This window comes from Paroedura picta, chromosome 5, assembly GCF_049243985.1.
Source record: "Paroedura picta isolate Pp20150507F chromosome 5, Ppicta_v3.0, whole genome shotgun sequence".
Classification (NCBI taxonomy): Eukaryota; Metazoa; Chordata; class Lepidosauria; order Squamata; family Gekkonidae; genus Paroedura; species Paroedura picta.
This window is the reverse complement of record NC_135373.1, coordinates 51,177,062-51,195,941: the sequence shown is the minus strand read 5'-3', so window position 1 is coordinate 51,195,941 and position 18,880 is coordinate 51,177,062. Positions and strand designations below refer to the sequence as shown.

Genomic DNA, 18,880 nt, shown 5'->3' with positions numbered 1-18,880 from the left:
CAGGCTCCTTTTGATATTTTATAGCAGGGGTAGCAAATGCTGGCAGGGGCTCATGGGAATTGTAGTCCATGGACATCTGGAGGACCACAGGTTGACTACCCCTGCTTTATAGGATTTGATGGTTCATCATTGGCTTTGGCATTTTCAATCCAACTTTGCCTAGAATTGTGGCAGGTGATGATTCTGAATATGGATTGGGAACTATGTTGAATGAACTCCTTGCAGGTAAAGTGGAAAGGACAGCTGCATTTGCATCAAGAATACTTATTCAGGCTGAGAGGAAGTATTCTGTTTTTTAAAAGGAAGCACTTACATGACTCTGGGCCACAGAAAAATTGAGAATTTATTTGTGGGGCCATACATTTAAATTAACTACTGATCATAGTCCCCTGACAACATTATTCACCAAAAGGATTGGGAAGGGCAGGGAAGCAAACTGCTAGGTGGTAAGCATGGTTGCTTTCTTTTATTTATGAGATGGAATGTAAGCCAGAAATGGACAATAGGACAGCTGATTATCTTGGTTACCCTTCCATCCTCAGACATTTGGTCAGACAAGGATGTAGAAATAGTACTTCTTTCAGGTATCCCAGTTGTAGTTACACCAGAGAAATTTCAAGCTGCATGTTTAGCATGCCCAATCCAGCAGAAATTAGGGAGATTTTTGATGACTAAATAGCCTAATAAGACAAAGAGAACTGATTCAGAGTTGTTCCTTTACTTTAGTGTGTTTGATTAGCCCTCATTACAAAATGATTGTACACATTAACTACTTGTTACAAAAGAGTTGCAGTTTATGTTTATACAACTTACCCATGATATATGTCAAGGAATTGTACAGACTAAACGACACTTGTGGGATTTGTTTGGTGGCCTGGCATGGATTTTCAAATGGAAACAGCCATTAAGGCTTCTATCAATTGTCAGCTACATGGTAAGACAGTGGTAACACACCCAGCACCATTTGAAGCCAGTCACATTGCCACATGCTGCATGGGAAAAGGTTGCCATTAATATTGTGGAACCTTTTGCTACTGCCCCCATTGAGTGTCATTATCCTATTACCTATATAGATTATTTTAGTGAGTGGCCAGGAATAGCATTTATCTCACAAGCTATTTCTGCTGTTCTAATCAAGTTCTTGTCTGTAGTTTTCAGTAGGGAACGAGATCCTAAAAAGTTAATCTCTGATAATGGCACCCAATATACCTCTTTGGAGTTCAAAACTTTTCTGTGCAATGAAATATCATGCCTAGGAGGCCATCGGTATATTACCTGAAAGTGAATGAGACACTGAATGATTTAATAGAAGTTTGAAAAATAGTTTGCAGAGAGCTAGACTGAAAGGGAAGTCATGGATTACTTCTGCTACTGATTTTCTACAATGAAAAGATCACTGGCAAAATTAACACGTGGGAGAGAGATGCCTACTAAATTAAATATTACTGGATTTTTAAAAGCAAAGTCCAATGTATTAGAATATAATTTGAGAGGGTTGATAAATGTAGAGGTGTTAAGGATGTTAATTTTGAACATGTTTCATTTGTTAGAGTAAGAAGTCCTTGGATCCTAAGGGAATATATCAATTTACTGTGTCCCCTTAGGATTGTGGAGATACATCCCCCCCACGTATTTACCTATAGCTTGTGGAATAGTCATGTATGGAACCCGTGCATCCTAGTGGGAGTAGAACCAATTCTGAGCCAGATGAATTCTTAAATTGTTATCAGTAATCCAAGATGATGTCGGACCTAATGGGATCAATTTAGGCCTTCAGTTTGCAAGTTTTCAATACGTCTCAGGGGTCATTACCATCATAATCATATACCATCTGCAGTGGCAGTTGAGGGGAAAAAAAGCAAGAATGAGATGACCACCTGTTTGTAGAAAGAACTATGGCATGGGTTATGAAAGGCGGGGGAATGTGGTGCATGTGTTCCTTTAAGAGACCTGTTGCTTTGGCTGAGACCTCAATAAGTAGATTTTTGGATTTGACTTGGAGGCGTTATCGAGCAGACATAATGGAACTTCATCCCACTTAGCCACCTCCCATATTCTCCAAAAGCAGTTTATAATTAAAACAACAAAATAATTTTAAAAACAAGCCACTAAAAACAAAGTCTTGAGTAGCATAAAAACTGTCCATAGAACTGAAGCAGACCATTAAGAAACCAGCAAGATAAAAACCTTGAATCAGAAACCTGAGTAAAAAGACGTGGTCTGGCACCTAAAAGGAAGGAAAAGCAAGCATTAAGGCAAAGAGTGTTCTCATGGAAAACACCCCCCTTTCTAGTTGCCACCCACCTCATCCCTAAAAGTGGGTGTACAGAATGCAGGGCATGAGAGGCAGTTCTTAACTGGCAGGCTGGATAGTATGGGAGGGGACAGCCCTTTAGGTCCAAAGCTGTGTGCAGAACCCATATGAGATAAAGGAAAATCTCAGCCTGATAGATCAGTTATTAGCTTTTTAAAAACTTTGAGAAGATCAATTCAGCTTTCAAAGGGGAAGGAAAGTTGAAATCCCACCCGCCTGAAACAGATCAGTTCATACAAAAAGTCCTCCCCCAGCTCAGCAGTTCTTGCTATTTATTGAAATTGTGTTATGGTACTTTAATTGGGGATTTCTTAAAACAAACCCCGTATCTTCTGGAATGTCATACAATAAGGATAAAAAAGGTGTGCTGCAACCCTGTTTGTGCAACTACACTGAGAGACTCCCGTCTTCTGAAGAGTGGGCTTTTTCACAAATAAATAACGCTGGAGTGAGACTCAAGCTAAAGAGCTTTATTCTCTGCAAATGGGAGACTGTTAACCAAATCTCATATAGCTAACCTGCAGGGAGAATGCTCAATTTGTTCACAAACAGTTCTTTGCTGCACAGGCAATGTCAACATCTCAATATTTTGAGTAAAGTTGATTTGATTTTTTAAAGGCATATTTACTGGTTCAGAAACACAATTTTGCTGTTGGCCCAGAGAATCTCATTCCAGATGTCATTTATTTTGATATATTATACAAAGACCTCATCATTTTATCATGTTTACCATCACAATCCCCTTTTGTGGAAGGCCTGGAATCTGAAGCACAGAAAAAGGAATTGCTTGTGGGTATTGTTGGAATGGAGCTTTCCACTCCCCCTTCCTTCTTTGGCCCCATCCACTTTGTTTCTCTGTGTCCTACCTGGGGTCGTGCTATTTCTTTAAACTTACATTATACAATATAGGTAGGGGCCTGTGAGAATGAGGAGGACAAATGGTCTGTCAATCAAGAAAAAAGAGGGAGGGAAAGAAAAAGGGCAATGTTGTTAGATTAAGATGAATAGTGAGCATTGCAGATGAACAGATCACTTTTGTGGGAGGTTCCATCACCTGCAGACCCACCCAAAGTGGATGGCCCTGACTTCTGGACACTTTGGACTCTGTCTAAGGTTTCTATGGGGGCCTTGAGATTCCTTGGAATTATAACTGATCTCCAGACTACAGAGGTCAGTTCCTGTGGAGGAAATCACTGCTTGGTGTGTGTGTGTGTAATTTACATTATATACCTCACTGAGGTCTTTCCCTTAATCCTGTTTTCTCCAGGGTCCATCCCCATATCTCCAGGAATTTCCCAACCCAGAGTTGGCAACCCTAGCTCCACACCTGCTGAGAGTTCAACCCACAGGCAGCTGAATTTTTGCTCTGGCATGTATAGAATGCCATTCTTTTCCTTCTGTGCCCTTTTAGTCTATGCCCCCAGTGATTCTTTCCCCCAGGAAGCTAGCAGGGCTCCCTTGATGGGTTTGAGCCCTGGTACCGCCCTCTTAAGCCCTGCCTTCTACTAAAACATGGTCCACAAATTGGGTAGAAAATGGCAACATCTATGGAGGATCTTCTGATCGAGTGCTATAACTTATATTGGTATTCCAGATTTGATGGCATCATCACACTTTCACTGCTATGCACAGGCTTTGGAACCCACTGGCCACAGACTGTCTCAGACTGAAACCACTGGCTGAACACTGATTGCATTATACATCCCACTCTGGTCCAGAGAATCACATGAGCAATAATATGCTGTTTGAACCTTTCATTGCATCAACAGAGAGGCACCATCTAGCTCAGCCTTTCTCAACTTTTTTACCGTTGAGAAACCCCTGAAACATTCTCCAGGCTTCGAGAAACACCAGAAGTGGCGCAATTGTGCAAAATATGGTTGGGAAACCTAGTTCTGTGCAGGCCCGCCTAGGCCCCCCCCTTCCTACCCTCCCAGGTCCATCATTGGCCATTTTGGGAGGGCTGGGTGGGTAGACATGACCATATATGGTCATATCACCTGGTAAATGTTTAACACATTAAAAAAATATTTAAAATTAACTCCCACCCACTCAGGAAACCCTTTCAGGGCTGTTGAGAAAGCCTTATGTAGCTTCTGAACAGAAATGATCAAATGTACAGATCCTTGAGTGTAAGAACATCATTAGATGTGGGATCCCTCTATCAGAAGAGCAGGCTTTACACCAGGGGTAGTTAAACTGCAGCCCTCCAGATGTCCATTGACTACAATTCCCATGAGCCCCTGCCAGCGCTCTCTGGCAGGGGTTCATGGGAATTGTAGTCCATGGACATCTGGAGGGCCACAGTTTGACTACCCCTGCTTTACACAGCTGGTACTGCTGGCACACCTGCAGAATTGCCAGGGTCTGTCTTTAGAGCAACAACCTGATCAAAGATGTCCATACATTTATTTGCTTTCCGCCACTTATTTGACTAGCGTACCTTCTTAAAAGACTTGTTCTCAAAGAAGGTGCCGGTTTGGGTAAACAGCTTCTGCTGCTGATGGAATGACACAGACTGAGAGCTGCAAGTGCCTTCTGTGCTATTTTTAAATCGAAGTCAGGAGACGATCAGCACTTCTGCTGAAATTCAAAGCAACATCAGGGAAACGGATACAGTTTGGGATGGGACGGAAAGGACAAGGAAGGGCAAGCTGTTCAGGGAGCTGCCAAGGGGAGGAGAGAATGAACTGGGGTTTCTCTGTGTGCGAGGGCGGGACTTTTTATTCAGAGGTAAGGCAAAGTGAGACAAGGCACAGCCAAGAGAAACTGCACCAGATTCTCTTCCCACTCAAGAAAAGGCGTCCTTTTGCCAAGGCTGGAGGTAGGTTTTGCCCCATTGAAACAGTGACCCTACTGCTTTCAGATGGAGACTAATGACAGTTTTCTCTTATAAAAGGGGGAAATGAAGGTGCCGCCCAGGTGTGCCTTTGGTATAACAATGAGCTGCTCTTAATGATGCAGCCACAGAAAATTGGCCCTTCTTCTGTCCTTTTATCTCCCTCTCAGTTTCTGTATTCCAATCTCTCACGAGAGGCTGGTAAAATATTGGGAATTGGTTTTTGTATTAATTGACAAGGGATTCATCGTAGTCTGATTGTGAAAGACAGAACAATGAAACAGAATTCTGCCTTTTTTCCCCTAGGGAGGTTAAAACCCTAACACTTTATCCTCTTGACTGGTGCTTTTTATGGGAAGGCACAAAACAGAAGACAAGCGCTTAATGACATCTGCATGAATTGCTTGCCAAAAACTTATTCTTGTCCAATCCTTAAAGTATCTCATCTCTTACAGAGAAAAAAAAAACAACTGCTGGGATTAGCGTGATCAGTATGGTATCTTAGGTCATAGCAACTGCTGTATTAATCTTGCTAGACAAATTAGATGCTTTAACTTTCAGCCGCTATAAGCATCTACAAAATATGAGCCTTACAACCTTGTCTGGAAAAGTTATTCACTCACACGCACATAGACTATGTTTTACAAAGCCAGAAGAGGATGACATTGATGGTATAAACTCTGGTAAATCTGAGATCCTTTTTTATCATCATTTTATGCAACAGCATGGTGATATAAAGCTGTGCTCCAAGATTGCCTTCCAGTAGCTGGTTACTCATGCATAAGCTTCTTTAAAATCAGTGGGACTTATGTATGCATGCCAGCAGGCAGGGTTAGGTCATTGGTGGTTGTCACAGCTAACAACAACTAATCCATCACCAAAGCTGCAGATAATGTCAAACGTTGTCAGCATCCTAGATCAATAGATCTCATCATTGCAGACTTCCCTCCCAGTTGCTCGGCATGGTGAAGTATTGACTAGCTAGCAAGCCTGAATCAAATAGCAAAAAATATCCATAATAAATTATCAAAGCTAGTTAATCTAACACCCTCCTCCCAGTATGCAGAGTTATTGAGTTCTGTTTTATTGAATAATTCATATTCTCATCTGCCAGGACCAAAAAAAGTTGCTCCCTGGTGAGATGCTCAGCTGCAATAGGTCAGATTTGTGGTCAGAATAGTAAAAACAAGCCACAATTAGCAGACACAGACAGTGCATCAGGATCCTGGAAACAATCCAGGGAAGGCTCAGGATATTATAACTCTTAGAGTTTCTCTTCGATCTGCCAGGAACTCTTGAGAATCAACAGACAGAGGCCCACAAATGCAGGTGGCCCTTAGGCAGCCAAAACTTGCAAAGGAAGAGAACCTGAAATACAGTACAAGGGGGAGGGCATACTCTTGTTTCACCCTGGTCCCTGCTGGGTCAAGGCTGGAGTCTTGTTCCCACTGCTTAAGGTTTTCAACCCATGCTGGTGGCAAACGGATTTGGGTTTGTGGTTGGGAGCTCCCTGAAATGCTGACACCACACATAAATGATGTCAGCACATCACAGATGACACTCTGGCTTCTGGCCCAAACTCCATGGTAGAGTTTTGCCCTCCAACCAGATTGGGCATTGTGCCTTATGCCTGCTCACCCCCTGAAACTCACACAGCCAGCATTTGTGGCTCACCACAGATGCAGCCATCTCTGTTGTGGGCATCCACTCCCTCCCACCAGAAACTCTTAGAGTTGGCAGCTGGCTCCGTAAGTTTGGGGTATGTGTGGGAGAGATGGTGGTTGTGACAGTGGCGGGCAGTGTCTGTGCTGACTCTGAGAGTTTTGGGAGGGGGGAGTAGGCCTGCACAATGGTGACATGTGTGAGTTTTAGGTGGGGGGAGCGGGTGTGTACAATGGTGGTGTGTAGCATCTGCAAGTTTCATGTGGGAGGAGCAGATGCACACAACAGTGGTGGGTGATATCCACGACAAAGCCACAAATGCCATTCCACAAGTTTTGGATGGGGGGATTGGGAGGATTCCCTGCTTTATTAAATCCCTAAAGTGGGGAGGGGGGAGTGCCAAACTGGGAAATTCCCTGGCCCCAGTGGGGTCTGGTATCCCTATCACCATAGGAAGGAACCAGATGATCTAGAGTAGCGATCCCCAACCTGTGGGCTGCGGACCACATGTGGTCCTTCGACTAATTGGAGGTGGGCCCCGAAGGACACCTTCTCCCCCCCCCCCCGGCCCTTTACTTCACCCCCCTGGCTTTCTGAGCCTTCATGATAGGAATAAAAAGAGGCGTTATTGAGAGGAAAGAGGTTCTGAGTGATTTGTTTCAGCAGACAGGTGGAAATCAAATAACCCAAATAAAGCCAGCTTCTACCATAGAGTTGTTGTTCAAATGCTAGAATGTTGCCAAGAAGTTGCTGGTATGATGATGTCTCTTCCTATGTGATGCTGGCAATATGGACTAGTCTTTCTCTTTCCACTGAGGGGTGGCTGCAAGTCAGGGCTTTGCCAGTGGGAACCCCCACCTCTACCAGTGTGTGTGTGCATGTTTGTGTGTGTCTGGCTTTTGGACAGGACCCATGTCATGCTGACATAGAAGATGAATCTCCAGTGGCAAGTGGTCCTGACCCACCCTCCCCAAACCCCACCTTCAAATTCTGGCATTTCCCAACCTGGAGCTGGCAGCCTTATTTGGGAGACAGCTTGTTGTACAGAATTACTTACCATGGAGCCCAAAGCAGATTCATCTCATGATGGTGGGACTGAAGGTGGCAAATATTAGAGCCCATGAGTATGGCAACATTCCTCCAGAATGTACCTTCTGGTACCACAGAGCCTGTGGACTGCTGTTAGGCATCTCTGTCCCCCTTATTTTCTGCTTGCTTCCTGCCCTAAGCTTGCCTCCTGCTCTGCTGAGCTAACCGTTTAGCTGTGAACTTTGTTTGTTCTCCACATGATACTTTTGTCATGCTCTTTTGGATCCCCATCTCTGGAGCTACTGTACTGATCTCTACCACACTCATTGCTTAGGGATGCAACTCTTCAAGGAGTTGTATAGCACTCCTCTTCAAAACAGCGGAGATTCTGGTATTTCTACAGGAGCTTCATTTGAAACTGAGAACCCCTCTGGAGGTACCAAAATTTCTGGGTTAGGCAGGCATGTGGTAGTTTGAGGGTTTATCATTGTTATTTCTATAGGTACTCTTGTGATGGAAATACATTACATTTTTTTCCAGGTCCCCTCAGCTATAAAAACTGGGAGAGTAGCTACTAGGAAAAATGGAAATAAAACCCAAAGACAACTCAGAGATCTGGGAGCCCAATCTTAGGAATTATATTTAGTACCTCTGACCACATAATGCCTTGTGCTCTGACCACATAATGCCTTGTGCTCAATTTATATTTGTTCTCTTCCACCAAGAGGTTCAGGCATATTGAGACTACCTGATTTTATGGTCGCAACAATTCTGTAAGGTAGCTTAGGTTAAGAGTCAGAGATGTATCCAAGGCCACCCAGAGACATTCATGGCAGAGAGTTAGGGTTGCTAACTCCAGGTTGGGAAAATTCCTGGAGATTTGGAGCACAGCCTGGGGATGGGGGAGTTTAAGGAAAGGAGAGACCTCAGAAGGATGTAACACCATAGAATCCACCCTTCAAAGCTGCTATTTCTCTAGGAGAGCTGATCTCTTTCATCTGGAGATCAGTTGGAATCCTAGGACAACTCCAAACCCAACCTGGAGGTTAGCAACCCTACTAGAGTTCTGTTACAAACTTGGACCTGCCTCTTTGCATTTGACTCTTGAAATTTCCATAGCATGAGCTGCAGTTGCAAAAGTCCTTCACTCCAAGTACAGAAAGTTGCAAACTTTCTAATCACTGGACCAGGCAATTCTACAATGACCAACAAAATCTACAGCAGGTATGACTTCTTTTGATGGCCTTGAAAAACTGCTATTAAAATAACCTCCTATCAAATATTTTTTCTATTAGCAGTGCAGGTATATCAAAGGAGAGTGGCTGAGCTTTTACCTGTGAAGTTGACTTTCAGCAGATAGTCTTTGTAGACCTTCTTGCCATCCAAATGCTTCATAGCATCACAGAGCTTGGTGGTGTTTGGACACAAGGTCCGTTGCATTTTATGCAAGGCATGGGCCATTGCATACACAGCATTCACCACAAACATAATTTTGGATTCTTGTTCATAGTTGGAACTGTTAAAAGATATGTGTTTGTCACAAGGTTTTCTGTGAGGTTTTTTGTTCTGAAGGCTGCACTGGAATTTCTGTTCCCAAAAATCTTTGAACCACGGATTACGATGGTTGTTGGCTGGAGTGAGGCTTTGAAAATATTGGTCAAATTCTTTCACAGGATGGGAAGCGAGCTCTAAGGTTATTGCCCCATAAGCTACGTGCTCATTGCCCTTCACAACACTCTCCTGGGCCCCCCACCCATCACTGGCAACCCATGTAAAGGACACATTAAACCGGTTGGCTGCAGCAATGAGCTCCCGAGAGTCATCACTGCGCATGAAGAGGACAACCACTTTTGCATTGGGTTTCTGGAGCAGCTCTCGGATGACGCTGTCATAGGATTTCCGAATGTTGGAGCGGCCGACCTTCTCAGAGGTGGCAATGCAGATATTACGGAGCCGGGCCTCTTGTTCGAAGGCCTCGATTCCCGTTTCTCCGTAGTCACCTTCAGAAGCAACCGTTGACACGTACGTCCAGTTAAAGAACCTCAGGATCTCGGCCATTGCTTTGGCTTGATAAAAGTCGGGGGGCACTGTCCGTGCAAAATAATCATAGCGGGACTTGTCGCTCAGCTTGGCACTGGTGGATGCGTAGCTTATTTGAGGAATCTGGAAGAGCCTTAGTAAATTTGCCACCTGGAAGGGAGAAAATACATAGTTGCTTATTGGAACCAACTGGCACCTCTACACTGAATTGCAGGTCCCAGCTCTTCTACAGAAGTTTACCTTGGAAGTCTGAATGTATGGCAGGTTGCCCTGTGGGTGACAAGAGTATATTGCAAGAGCGTACTACACCATTTCAAGCATTACAGTCCAGCATAGGCCACCAATGCATCCTTATCACTCAATCACTGCAGCATCACGTGGTGGTCTGTGTTCATGAATGTTCTGTTAAGGATTAAAGATAGAGCATTCATACAGTCCTTGTGTCACTTGGACCTTTTAAGGGTGCATTTTCAGCAACCAGCCTTAACGTTCGAACTGTTTGAGGTACATATTCTCATTCCCCACTGACATGGCATGAAGTTGTAGACCCAGATGCATTAGAAATGGCATGCATTTGTGCATTACTGTGACCTCTAAGAATATGTGTTCCCACAATAAATAATCAAGATATGAGCCAAGTCACATCTATTTCCTAATGTAGTGTACCCACACTACAGTTGCCAGTGGTGCACAGAGTTCTCCCAGAATTACTACAGAATTCCAGACCACAGCTATCAGTTCCCCTGGAGAAAATGGCAGCTTCGAAGGGAACAAAGGAACAGATGTGGTTTGCCAGGCCTTCCTCTGCAGAGCCTTCCTTGGTGGTCTTCCTTCCAAGTAACAACCCTGCTTAGCATCTGAGATCTCATGAGACTGTCCTATGCCATGCCACCTTCCCTCCCATAATTTAAATATGCAAGGAATAAAGATAACATGCAAAAGAAAACAAAAAGCAAAGAGCAACACTTTGTCATCCTTCCCTCTTAGTGTCAATGTATAGGCAGGACTTTGCCCGTGGAACTTATCTGGCCTTATTACAGGTTTTAAATTTTTTCGCTGCCTTTCAGTCACAGGATTTTAATTGGCTCTGCTGAGCAGATTATGCTCTGAATTCTCTGACTGACTAAGGGTATGACTGTTGTGCGGGGCTAGGAGGGGGAGTCATGTTTACTGTTCATTTTTTTTCCATGGTGGGGAATGATGAGGAAAACAAGAATTTGACAGCAGGAGCGCTAGGAAACGATCAGCCAGCCAGCTGTCCAGATGGAAATCAAAGGGCATTATAAATGCTGCTACAAATTTACAACCAAAGGCAAGGCGAAAGGACATTTTAAGAATGCCAATTATTTGTGGTATTTGCCCTACGCACAATGAAACCAGAAAACCTCAATGCAGTAAAGATCAGCTATGGCACACTGCCTGTTTTTTATAGGGGTATTTTGGAATGCATGGTTGCAAACGCAATTTGTACACAGGGAAGGCAACATGGTATAGCTCAGGAGTGGCCAAACTGTAGCTCTCCAGATGTCCCTGGACCACAATGACCATGAGCTGGCAGGGGCTCACGGTCATGTAGTCCATGAACATCTGGAGAGCCACAATTTGGCCATTCCTGGTATAGCCTTTCATCAGATCTTGGAAGCTGAACAGAGTGGGTCTCTGAATGGGAGACCTCTAAGAAAAACTCTGATGAGGATAGAAATGGCAAACTACCTGAGCTTCTCACTTGCCTTGAAAGGTTCTTGCTGGGGTTGTTATGTCAGCTGTGACCTGACAGCACATGAAATGCACATCCCCCTTCTGTATCTATGCAACAACACTTCATTTCCTCTTGATGGGCATTTGCTATTTCCTTATAATTTCCATTCTGCGCTCAGGGATTCATGCATGCTGATATACTTTAGAAAGTTCAGCCAAGCTTGTACCAGAACATGTGGCTTGCATGCAGGTTGGACAGTCCAAATCTCAGTCACCCAAATAAAGGGCTGTAGACAGAAGGGCTGGGAAAATACTTCTGTGTTTGAATGTGAAGAGTCATCATCTTCCAGAATACTGAGCTACTGGGCCAGCAAGTTTCATATGTCCCAAAGTAATTATCCAACTACATCCTTTAAAGCATAAAGATGGTTCACATGTCTAAATGATCTGCCCTTTTGCTGGTGCATATGCAGGGAAGTTATCATGAACCTCTATGTACTTTCCAAGGTGTCTGAGTTGCATGGAAGAGTGTATCATGTATCCAATGGGAACTGTGATTGGGTCTTAATTCTTACAATTCAGGATATGTAGGGCAGCTTTTGATGCTTGGAGCTAGGACACTATCTATAGTCGTACACTTTAAGATCGTGTCCTTTTTCTGAAACAAACTCTTATACCCACAACAGATATTTCTCTGCCAGAAAACTGAACTAAATTGAATGCATATTTATCTGCAGCAGGCTCATGATTCCCCACTCTAGGGTTGAAACAGGTTTCTATTCATCTCATGGAGATAGTTGGCTTGAATCCAAACCTTACCCATTTAGACAAGTGGTGTGAAATAATACTTGTTATGGAAATGGTGTGAAATGATTTGTTATCTGTTATGGAATTACACTTTTTAGTAATAAAGGACAGTATAATACTAGCCTGAGCAATATCACATGGGATGTCTTACTTTGAGCTATCTTTTTATAGGAAAAGGTAGATTAAGGAATTAAAAAAACCTTTATTCTTTAATGACATGTTCAGAGCATCTACCACAAATTTCAAGCAAATCAAGCCAGTTTTGCTAATCCATAAGCATAGGACACTCCCCAGCTTGTGAGGTTTTATTATTCCACATTAGGGGAACCTTCTCCTGCATTACGAGTGCAAAGATGGCAAATGTCAGAAAATGAAGTCCCAATCCGTCCCTGAAGCTACTTGTCTCACAACCAAGTGATTCCTGAACCACTGTTGTGTTTGTTTGGGAACAATTGCATTTACCTCTGAAGATCTGGCCAACCTGCAAGAGAAAAGTAGTTGGCCCTATTTCATGGTCCCTTCCCTCATCAAACCATCATCATCCCTAGGCTCCATCCCCCAAATCTCCAGGAATTTCCTATCCTGGCATCAGCAACACTAGGCTAAAGATGGTTAGAATTTCCCCCCTGTGTATTATGTTTATTTGCAAGGAGTGTTTATATTGGAAACATTTCAAAACATTACTTTCCCAATCTGCAATCTGAAATGGAACAGCCCACTATATGTCTGAAAATTCTACCACTCTATTATCCTGCAAGTCCAGACCAGGAGTTTATTTGTGCTTAAAGTTGCCTTATGGCTCATGGTAATTGCAGTCCATGGACATCTGGAGAGCCACAGTTTGGGCACCCTTGCCTTATGGGCATGGTATGTTTATGTCAGGGTTCCAATGCAATCATTCCATGCATCCCATTTCCACAGGTTACATATGTCAGTACTTCTCTGAATAGTCTGACTACACTGATAACCTATATATACCTGGTGGGAGGAGAGAGGTAAGGAGAGAACATCACAGCCCATTAGCCTTCAGTGTTGTCCTCAGTGACCAAAGCATTCAGCCATCTGCCAAAGTCTCTACTCCAACTCCCCCCTCCAGCTTTTTTATACACTTAACACAGGGTGGTTCTCCCCCCAAGTCACTCAAGGAAATTCTTGAAGTGGCAAAATGAGGAGCAAAGCATTGAGGTACCACCCAGAAGAAAGCAAGTGTCACCTGCAACTGATGTTGCCTCCTAAGCCTGTGCCCCTGGCTGTCAGCTGGGTTTGAGTTGAACACATTTATCCCTTGTAACCACTCACATCCAACCACCTTTGCTTTCTCCTCCTGAATCTGAGTCTCTGCTCTGTCAGTCAGTAGGGCTTCATTTTGTATCTTCACAGCTGGATAGGCTCGCTTTTCTATCTTGTCCCTGACAGCAACAGGCTCCCAGGTGAGCTTCCCCCTTAGATTCCTTCTTGTGAGTGAAGGATGAGTAGTTTTTCTTTTAAAATTGGATGTCTCACCTGTATAGAGACGCTGCTGTAGGAACCTCCAATGACACCTGCAATGAGTAACGGGGTGTTTTCTTGAATTGCATATGACCCATCAGGACACATATACTCAGCTTCATCCACTTTAGTCAAAGATGCCCTGACAAACTCCAGTGACTGTTCTAATGCATATGTGTCCCTGGAGCAGGTGTCCAAAATGTGAACCCCAAGCTTAATTCCTGGGAGCAAATAGACATCCCTGTTGATTTCATCAATAGCAAATAACATGGCCTCCAAGCGCTGGATCCCTCGGTCCTCGTTGATTCGCCCACATTCTTCGGTCCCAGAGCCTTTTTCTTTAATTGGGAACAAACCACCCAAAACCAGATCTCCTTCAATCTTAATTTCTTTCCTTACAAAATTGTGGTCACTTAGTGAAAGGAAGGATCCTTTGGAAAACAAGACCAGAGCAAGCACGCGCAGCTTGGCAAACATCTTCAATGATTGTCTTCTGGCAGCTCTAAGAACCATCTGTAAGAGTGCTAGAGACCTTCATGCCTCCTGGCAGACTGCTGTGATATATGAAGCGGCATCCCATTGGCAAGGGAGGAGCAAGTCCACCGGGTCTTCCATCAAGTTTCTAAAGAGGAGGAAAGGAATTAGAAAAGGCTGAAATAAGAGACATGATGGCTTCTCCCCACTGAAAACATACTCAATTCATCTTTAAGTTATCATCGGACCCTGCAATCTGGTTCATACATCATTGGACCACCAAATGGAAGAGCACATGTGCACCCTCACCTGCATCAGAAATATGAAGGGTTTGCATATATGGCCCAGTTCATGTGCTTTTCCAACCCCCTCCCCCTTCAGCTCTCATGTTTATATGAAACTATTGCACAGGGCTTTTTAGACCTTTGCCACAATGGCCACTCTGCCAGCATGACCAGGTTTCTGCTTGTGGATCCATCATACCAGTGGTGCAAGAGGGAAGTGCAGAAGGGAGGGAACCCTGCAGAAGACCCAGTTAGGAAGCATGACAATCCCTCCACCTCCTGTTCAACAAATGATCAAGTCTGCCAGTTCTGATCATGTGAGAGTGGAGTGTCTCTGGTCAGCTGGACACAGTCTCACAGGGGCTCATGGGAGTTGTAGTGCATGGACATCTGAAGAGTTTGGTCACCCCTGATCTAGGCCAAGGGTATGAAAAGTGGTGGCCAAGGGCACCATGGTACCTGCTGACATCTTTCCTACTACCTGTTATGTGTTTTTAGAAAGCAGGCAGGGCCAGGTGGGGCTATTGGCCATGGGAGATTTGACTGGCTGCTTAAATTTTCAAAAAAACATTGCTTAGGCAGTAGCTGCAACTGCAACAGAATAATCTTCAATGGTATGACTTCAAAGGTAAGCTGCAGCAGACATTTTGTGGCTGGCTCTGCCTCCTATGGTGGCCATTTTGTGGCTCTTCCCAGCTACAAATTTGGCAGAATTCCAAAAGTGTCCAGAGGCTCAAAAAGACTGAGGACCCTGATTTAGACATGTGTTATATTCTTTTGATCTGCCTAGAAGTTCTGTCACGATTTGTCAGTTAGGTGAAGAGAATTGACAGACTTTGATTCTTGGTCATATTAGGCACTCAAACCTTTCTATGTAGAGAATTTTCTTATCAATATTTCAGGTTGCTTTTGGGTTGTTATGGTAGTGGTGTTTGTCACCATCTTCTATGTTATTTCTCTAAATTGTAACTTTGGTGTGCAACCCCTCAAGTATGGTAATATTTATATAGAACATTTGAATAATTTATGCCTGTACTTACCTTATCCTTAAGCAGAATTTATAGTGCTTGCAGGTCTATGTATAATTTAGAAACACTTAATGTTATTTAAAACAGGGTGCTAAGAAATTTAACAGAGAGAAAATTAAAATTTAACACCAAAAAGGAGGTTGCAAGCCGCCTCCACAATCTGGTTGGCCGATCTATGACTCTGAATTCAGTCAAAAACTCTGCAACTTGATCAGATACCTCAGACCCACACTATAGCCCTCCCAAGCATCTGAAGTTTTGCCTGCACATTGTCACTCTAGATGATCTCGCGTCTTTTGCTGATCTCATGTCTTTTGATTTCACTGGTGCAAAAACACAGCCATCAAGATTAACCTGGAAGCTTCCGTGTAAGGATGAAGAAATCAATATTGAGCACGTTATTGAGATTCTAAGCTAGCAGTCCACTGCTTGTTGGCCAAATAGTTAAGCATGCAGATTTGTGCCTGTATGAGAACCAGTCACAAGGCCCAAGATAAATGGTATAAGGTGCAAAAGGTTATTTTATTTATATTTATTTTAAAAATGACTTCATTTTTATTTTGTGGGGGAGGCAATTCTAGTGATAGGAGACAGGGTTGGTATTATTCCTCCCTGGGCAGTTGTCTAGATTCAAAGGTGAAAGAAGCATCCTTCTTCTGACTTGCTTGTTCTCTCCTACAACTACCTTCCCATTCAATGCAGGGCTGGAGATGTCTTGTTCACTACCAAATGTGTAGTTCTTCTGGGCATTGGATCCTGTTTTATAATTCTAATCAATTTATATATGGGTTTCGTCTTCCTTATTGTTGCAGATTGGTGTTGGTGTTGGTGGTAATGACGAAGCAAGTCAAAATAGGAACAAAGTAGTGGTGTTGGGTTTCGTGGCTGGACTGTACTATAATGTTTTAAAAAAATTAACCATTCCATTTGTTTGTATATTTCACTAATTTCCCAATACCTTTAACAAAAATGCAAGTTCATTATGGGTGTACTTGGGCCCCTCTGTAAAGATTTCAAAACAAGGATGTGAACCTGATGTATGCATGCATCTTAACAAGATAGGCATGGACTGGTATAGTCATGAAGATGTAGAATGAGCTGTACCAGTTCAGGTAGCAGGAAGGGGAGAATTTTTAATATCTTCCTATGTAATGCAGCTTTTCCCCATGTAGCAAACTTGCACGGTAGCATGTTTTGCACAGTAACAAACAAGGCTTGTCAGAACCTTTTGACCTAAAGTGTTAATTCTTTATATGTGGGATTTTTATCACCTGTAGTTTGAAATGATACAAATCCGCTTGGATATGCCTGCAAGTAAAGACCAGGCCTGAAAAGAATGAGGAACCTTTCTGGTAATCTGGAAAGAGAGAAAGTTTCAGCCTACTGTGGTTTTTATCTGCAAGGCTTAAAACAATTAGCTTTTGTAGCCTATCTGAAAGTTAACACACATACATATGCACAACAGAAGAGGAACTGTTGAATCCCATGGATGTTCCCTGCAGGCCATGGCAGTCAGTGGTGCATGAAATCACAATTAACACAGCAAGTGTTTTGCAAGTGAGCATAAGCCGCTGCAAATTGCATTGCACTGTTAGCTAGATTCCGCCCCCCCCCTCCCAGCAGTTCTGTTGAGCAACTGCCTGACAATTGCTGGACTGTGGCAGTCATTTTTTAAAAATAATAACAATAATTAAGGAGAATTATTGCAAATTGAAATTGCTTGTTTGTATGTTTCAATTGTTCATCTCACCAAGCTGGCTGGAAACAAAGGCTGCCCTTTGCTGCTAGAACATACCACCTGATCCTTCCCATCCCTCAGAACACAGTGCCCTTGTCAGAAGCTCCCCCCAGAGGGGCCAAGGCAAATGTGGCTCAGGTTCAGTTCTGGTCAGTGTATTTTGTGAAAACTCCTAAGGGGAGTTGAAGCACAGTCTGTAAAGTTCGGTCTACAAGTTTGCTAAGCAACCAATCAAACTAATTCCACCATGTTTTCAGAATGTGTATGGTTTTTGTAAAAATGTGGCATGAAAAGAGAATTTTAATGATTCAATAGATCACCAAAAGGATAAATCCATGGGTTCCAGATCAAGTAAAATATGAATAAAGTATGAATTCTCCCTAGAAGCTGAACTTACTAAAATAAGACTATTGGTCATATAATGAATACTGGAATATACAATAAGGCTAGGAAAAGTTAAAAGTAGTAGACAAATCCATCTCAACATGAGATGGATTGACTCAATTACAGAAACCATGGCTTTCAGTTTGCAAGACCTGAGCAAGGCTGTTAGGAAGTTTGGGGCATCATGAATTCATAGGGTTGCCATAAATTGTAAGTGATTCATCGGACACATCACAACTTCAAACTGTCTCCAGAGAACTCATAATATATTGCAGATTTCCAAAAGTGGACATGATTATCATACATACTTCCCATGATTGTGGGCATACTTATGCTTTAACTCCAGTGTGCTTAAGTGGTGTGAAGGTAAGCTAGGATGTCTAGAATTCCAAAGCTCTGGGAAAGTGAGTAGATTTGTGAAGGGGAAAATGTTGGAATTTATGTCCTTAAAGGCTGGAAATAATGACTCAGCTTACTGACAACAGGTAAAGGTGCCACAAAACTCTGTGTACGACATAAATAGATACATAGGCACTATATAAATAGGTTTCCTTGGATAAATATTTGACAATATGTGTTATCTCAATTGCTTGTGAAATTTTGCTGTATCTAAGGTAAAGGTAAAGGTATCCCCTGCACAAGAACCAGGTCATGACTGACCCTTGGGGTGATGCCCTCCAGCGTTTTCTTGGCAGACTCAATACAGGGTGGCCTTGCCAGTGCCTTCCCTAGTCATCACCATTTTACCCCCTAGCAGCAAGCTGGGTACTCAGAAGGATGGAAGGCTGAGTCAACCTTGAGCTGGCTGCTGGGATTGAACTCCCAACCTCATGGACAGAGAGCTATTTGTATCCATATGACACTTGAACCTAAAACCCCAATGAGACAATAACCTTCACATAGTGGTGAATTAGCTATTTCCAGGAAGCCTGCAAACAGTCCAGAGCAGCCAGCAAGTAACCTGCAAAAGCAACAACAAAATGCTAACCAAATGTCTAATAGACATTTATACCCCTGCTGTTCTTGTGAGATTGTCAATCAGTTCCAAGGTTGCATAAGATAGTTAGAAAATCATACAAATGCTCAAGTTACAGA

General features: G+C 43.1%; 1 protein-coding gene across 4 annotated transcripts in view; it reads right to left on the bottom strand.

Annotated features, from left to right (window-relative positions):
* LOC143837727 (metabotropic glutamate receptor 3) overlaps positions 1-18,880 on the bottom strand; it is a 75,149-nt gene that overhangs the window by 18,880 nt on the left and 37,389 nt on the right. For all 4 annotated transcript variants that reach the window (XM_077337874.1, XM_077337875.1, XM_077337876.1 and 1 more), the window contains exons 2-3: positions 13,893-14,499; positions 9,179-10,034 (exon numbers count right to left, since the gene is read on the bottom strand). In XM_077337874.1, the coding sequence (XP_077193989.1) occupies positions 9,179-10,034; positions 13,893-14,390 (1,354 nt within the window). In that variant the 5' untranslated portion in view covers positions 14,391-14,499. The remainder of the gene's footprint in view (positions 1-9,178; positions 10,035-13,892; positions 14,500-18,880) is intronic.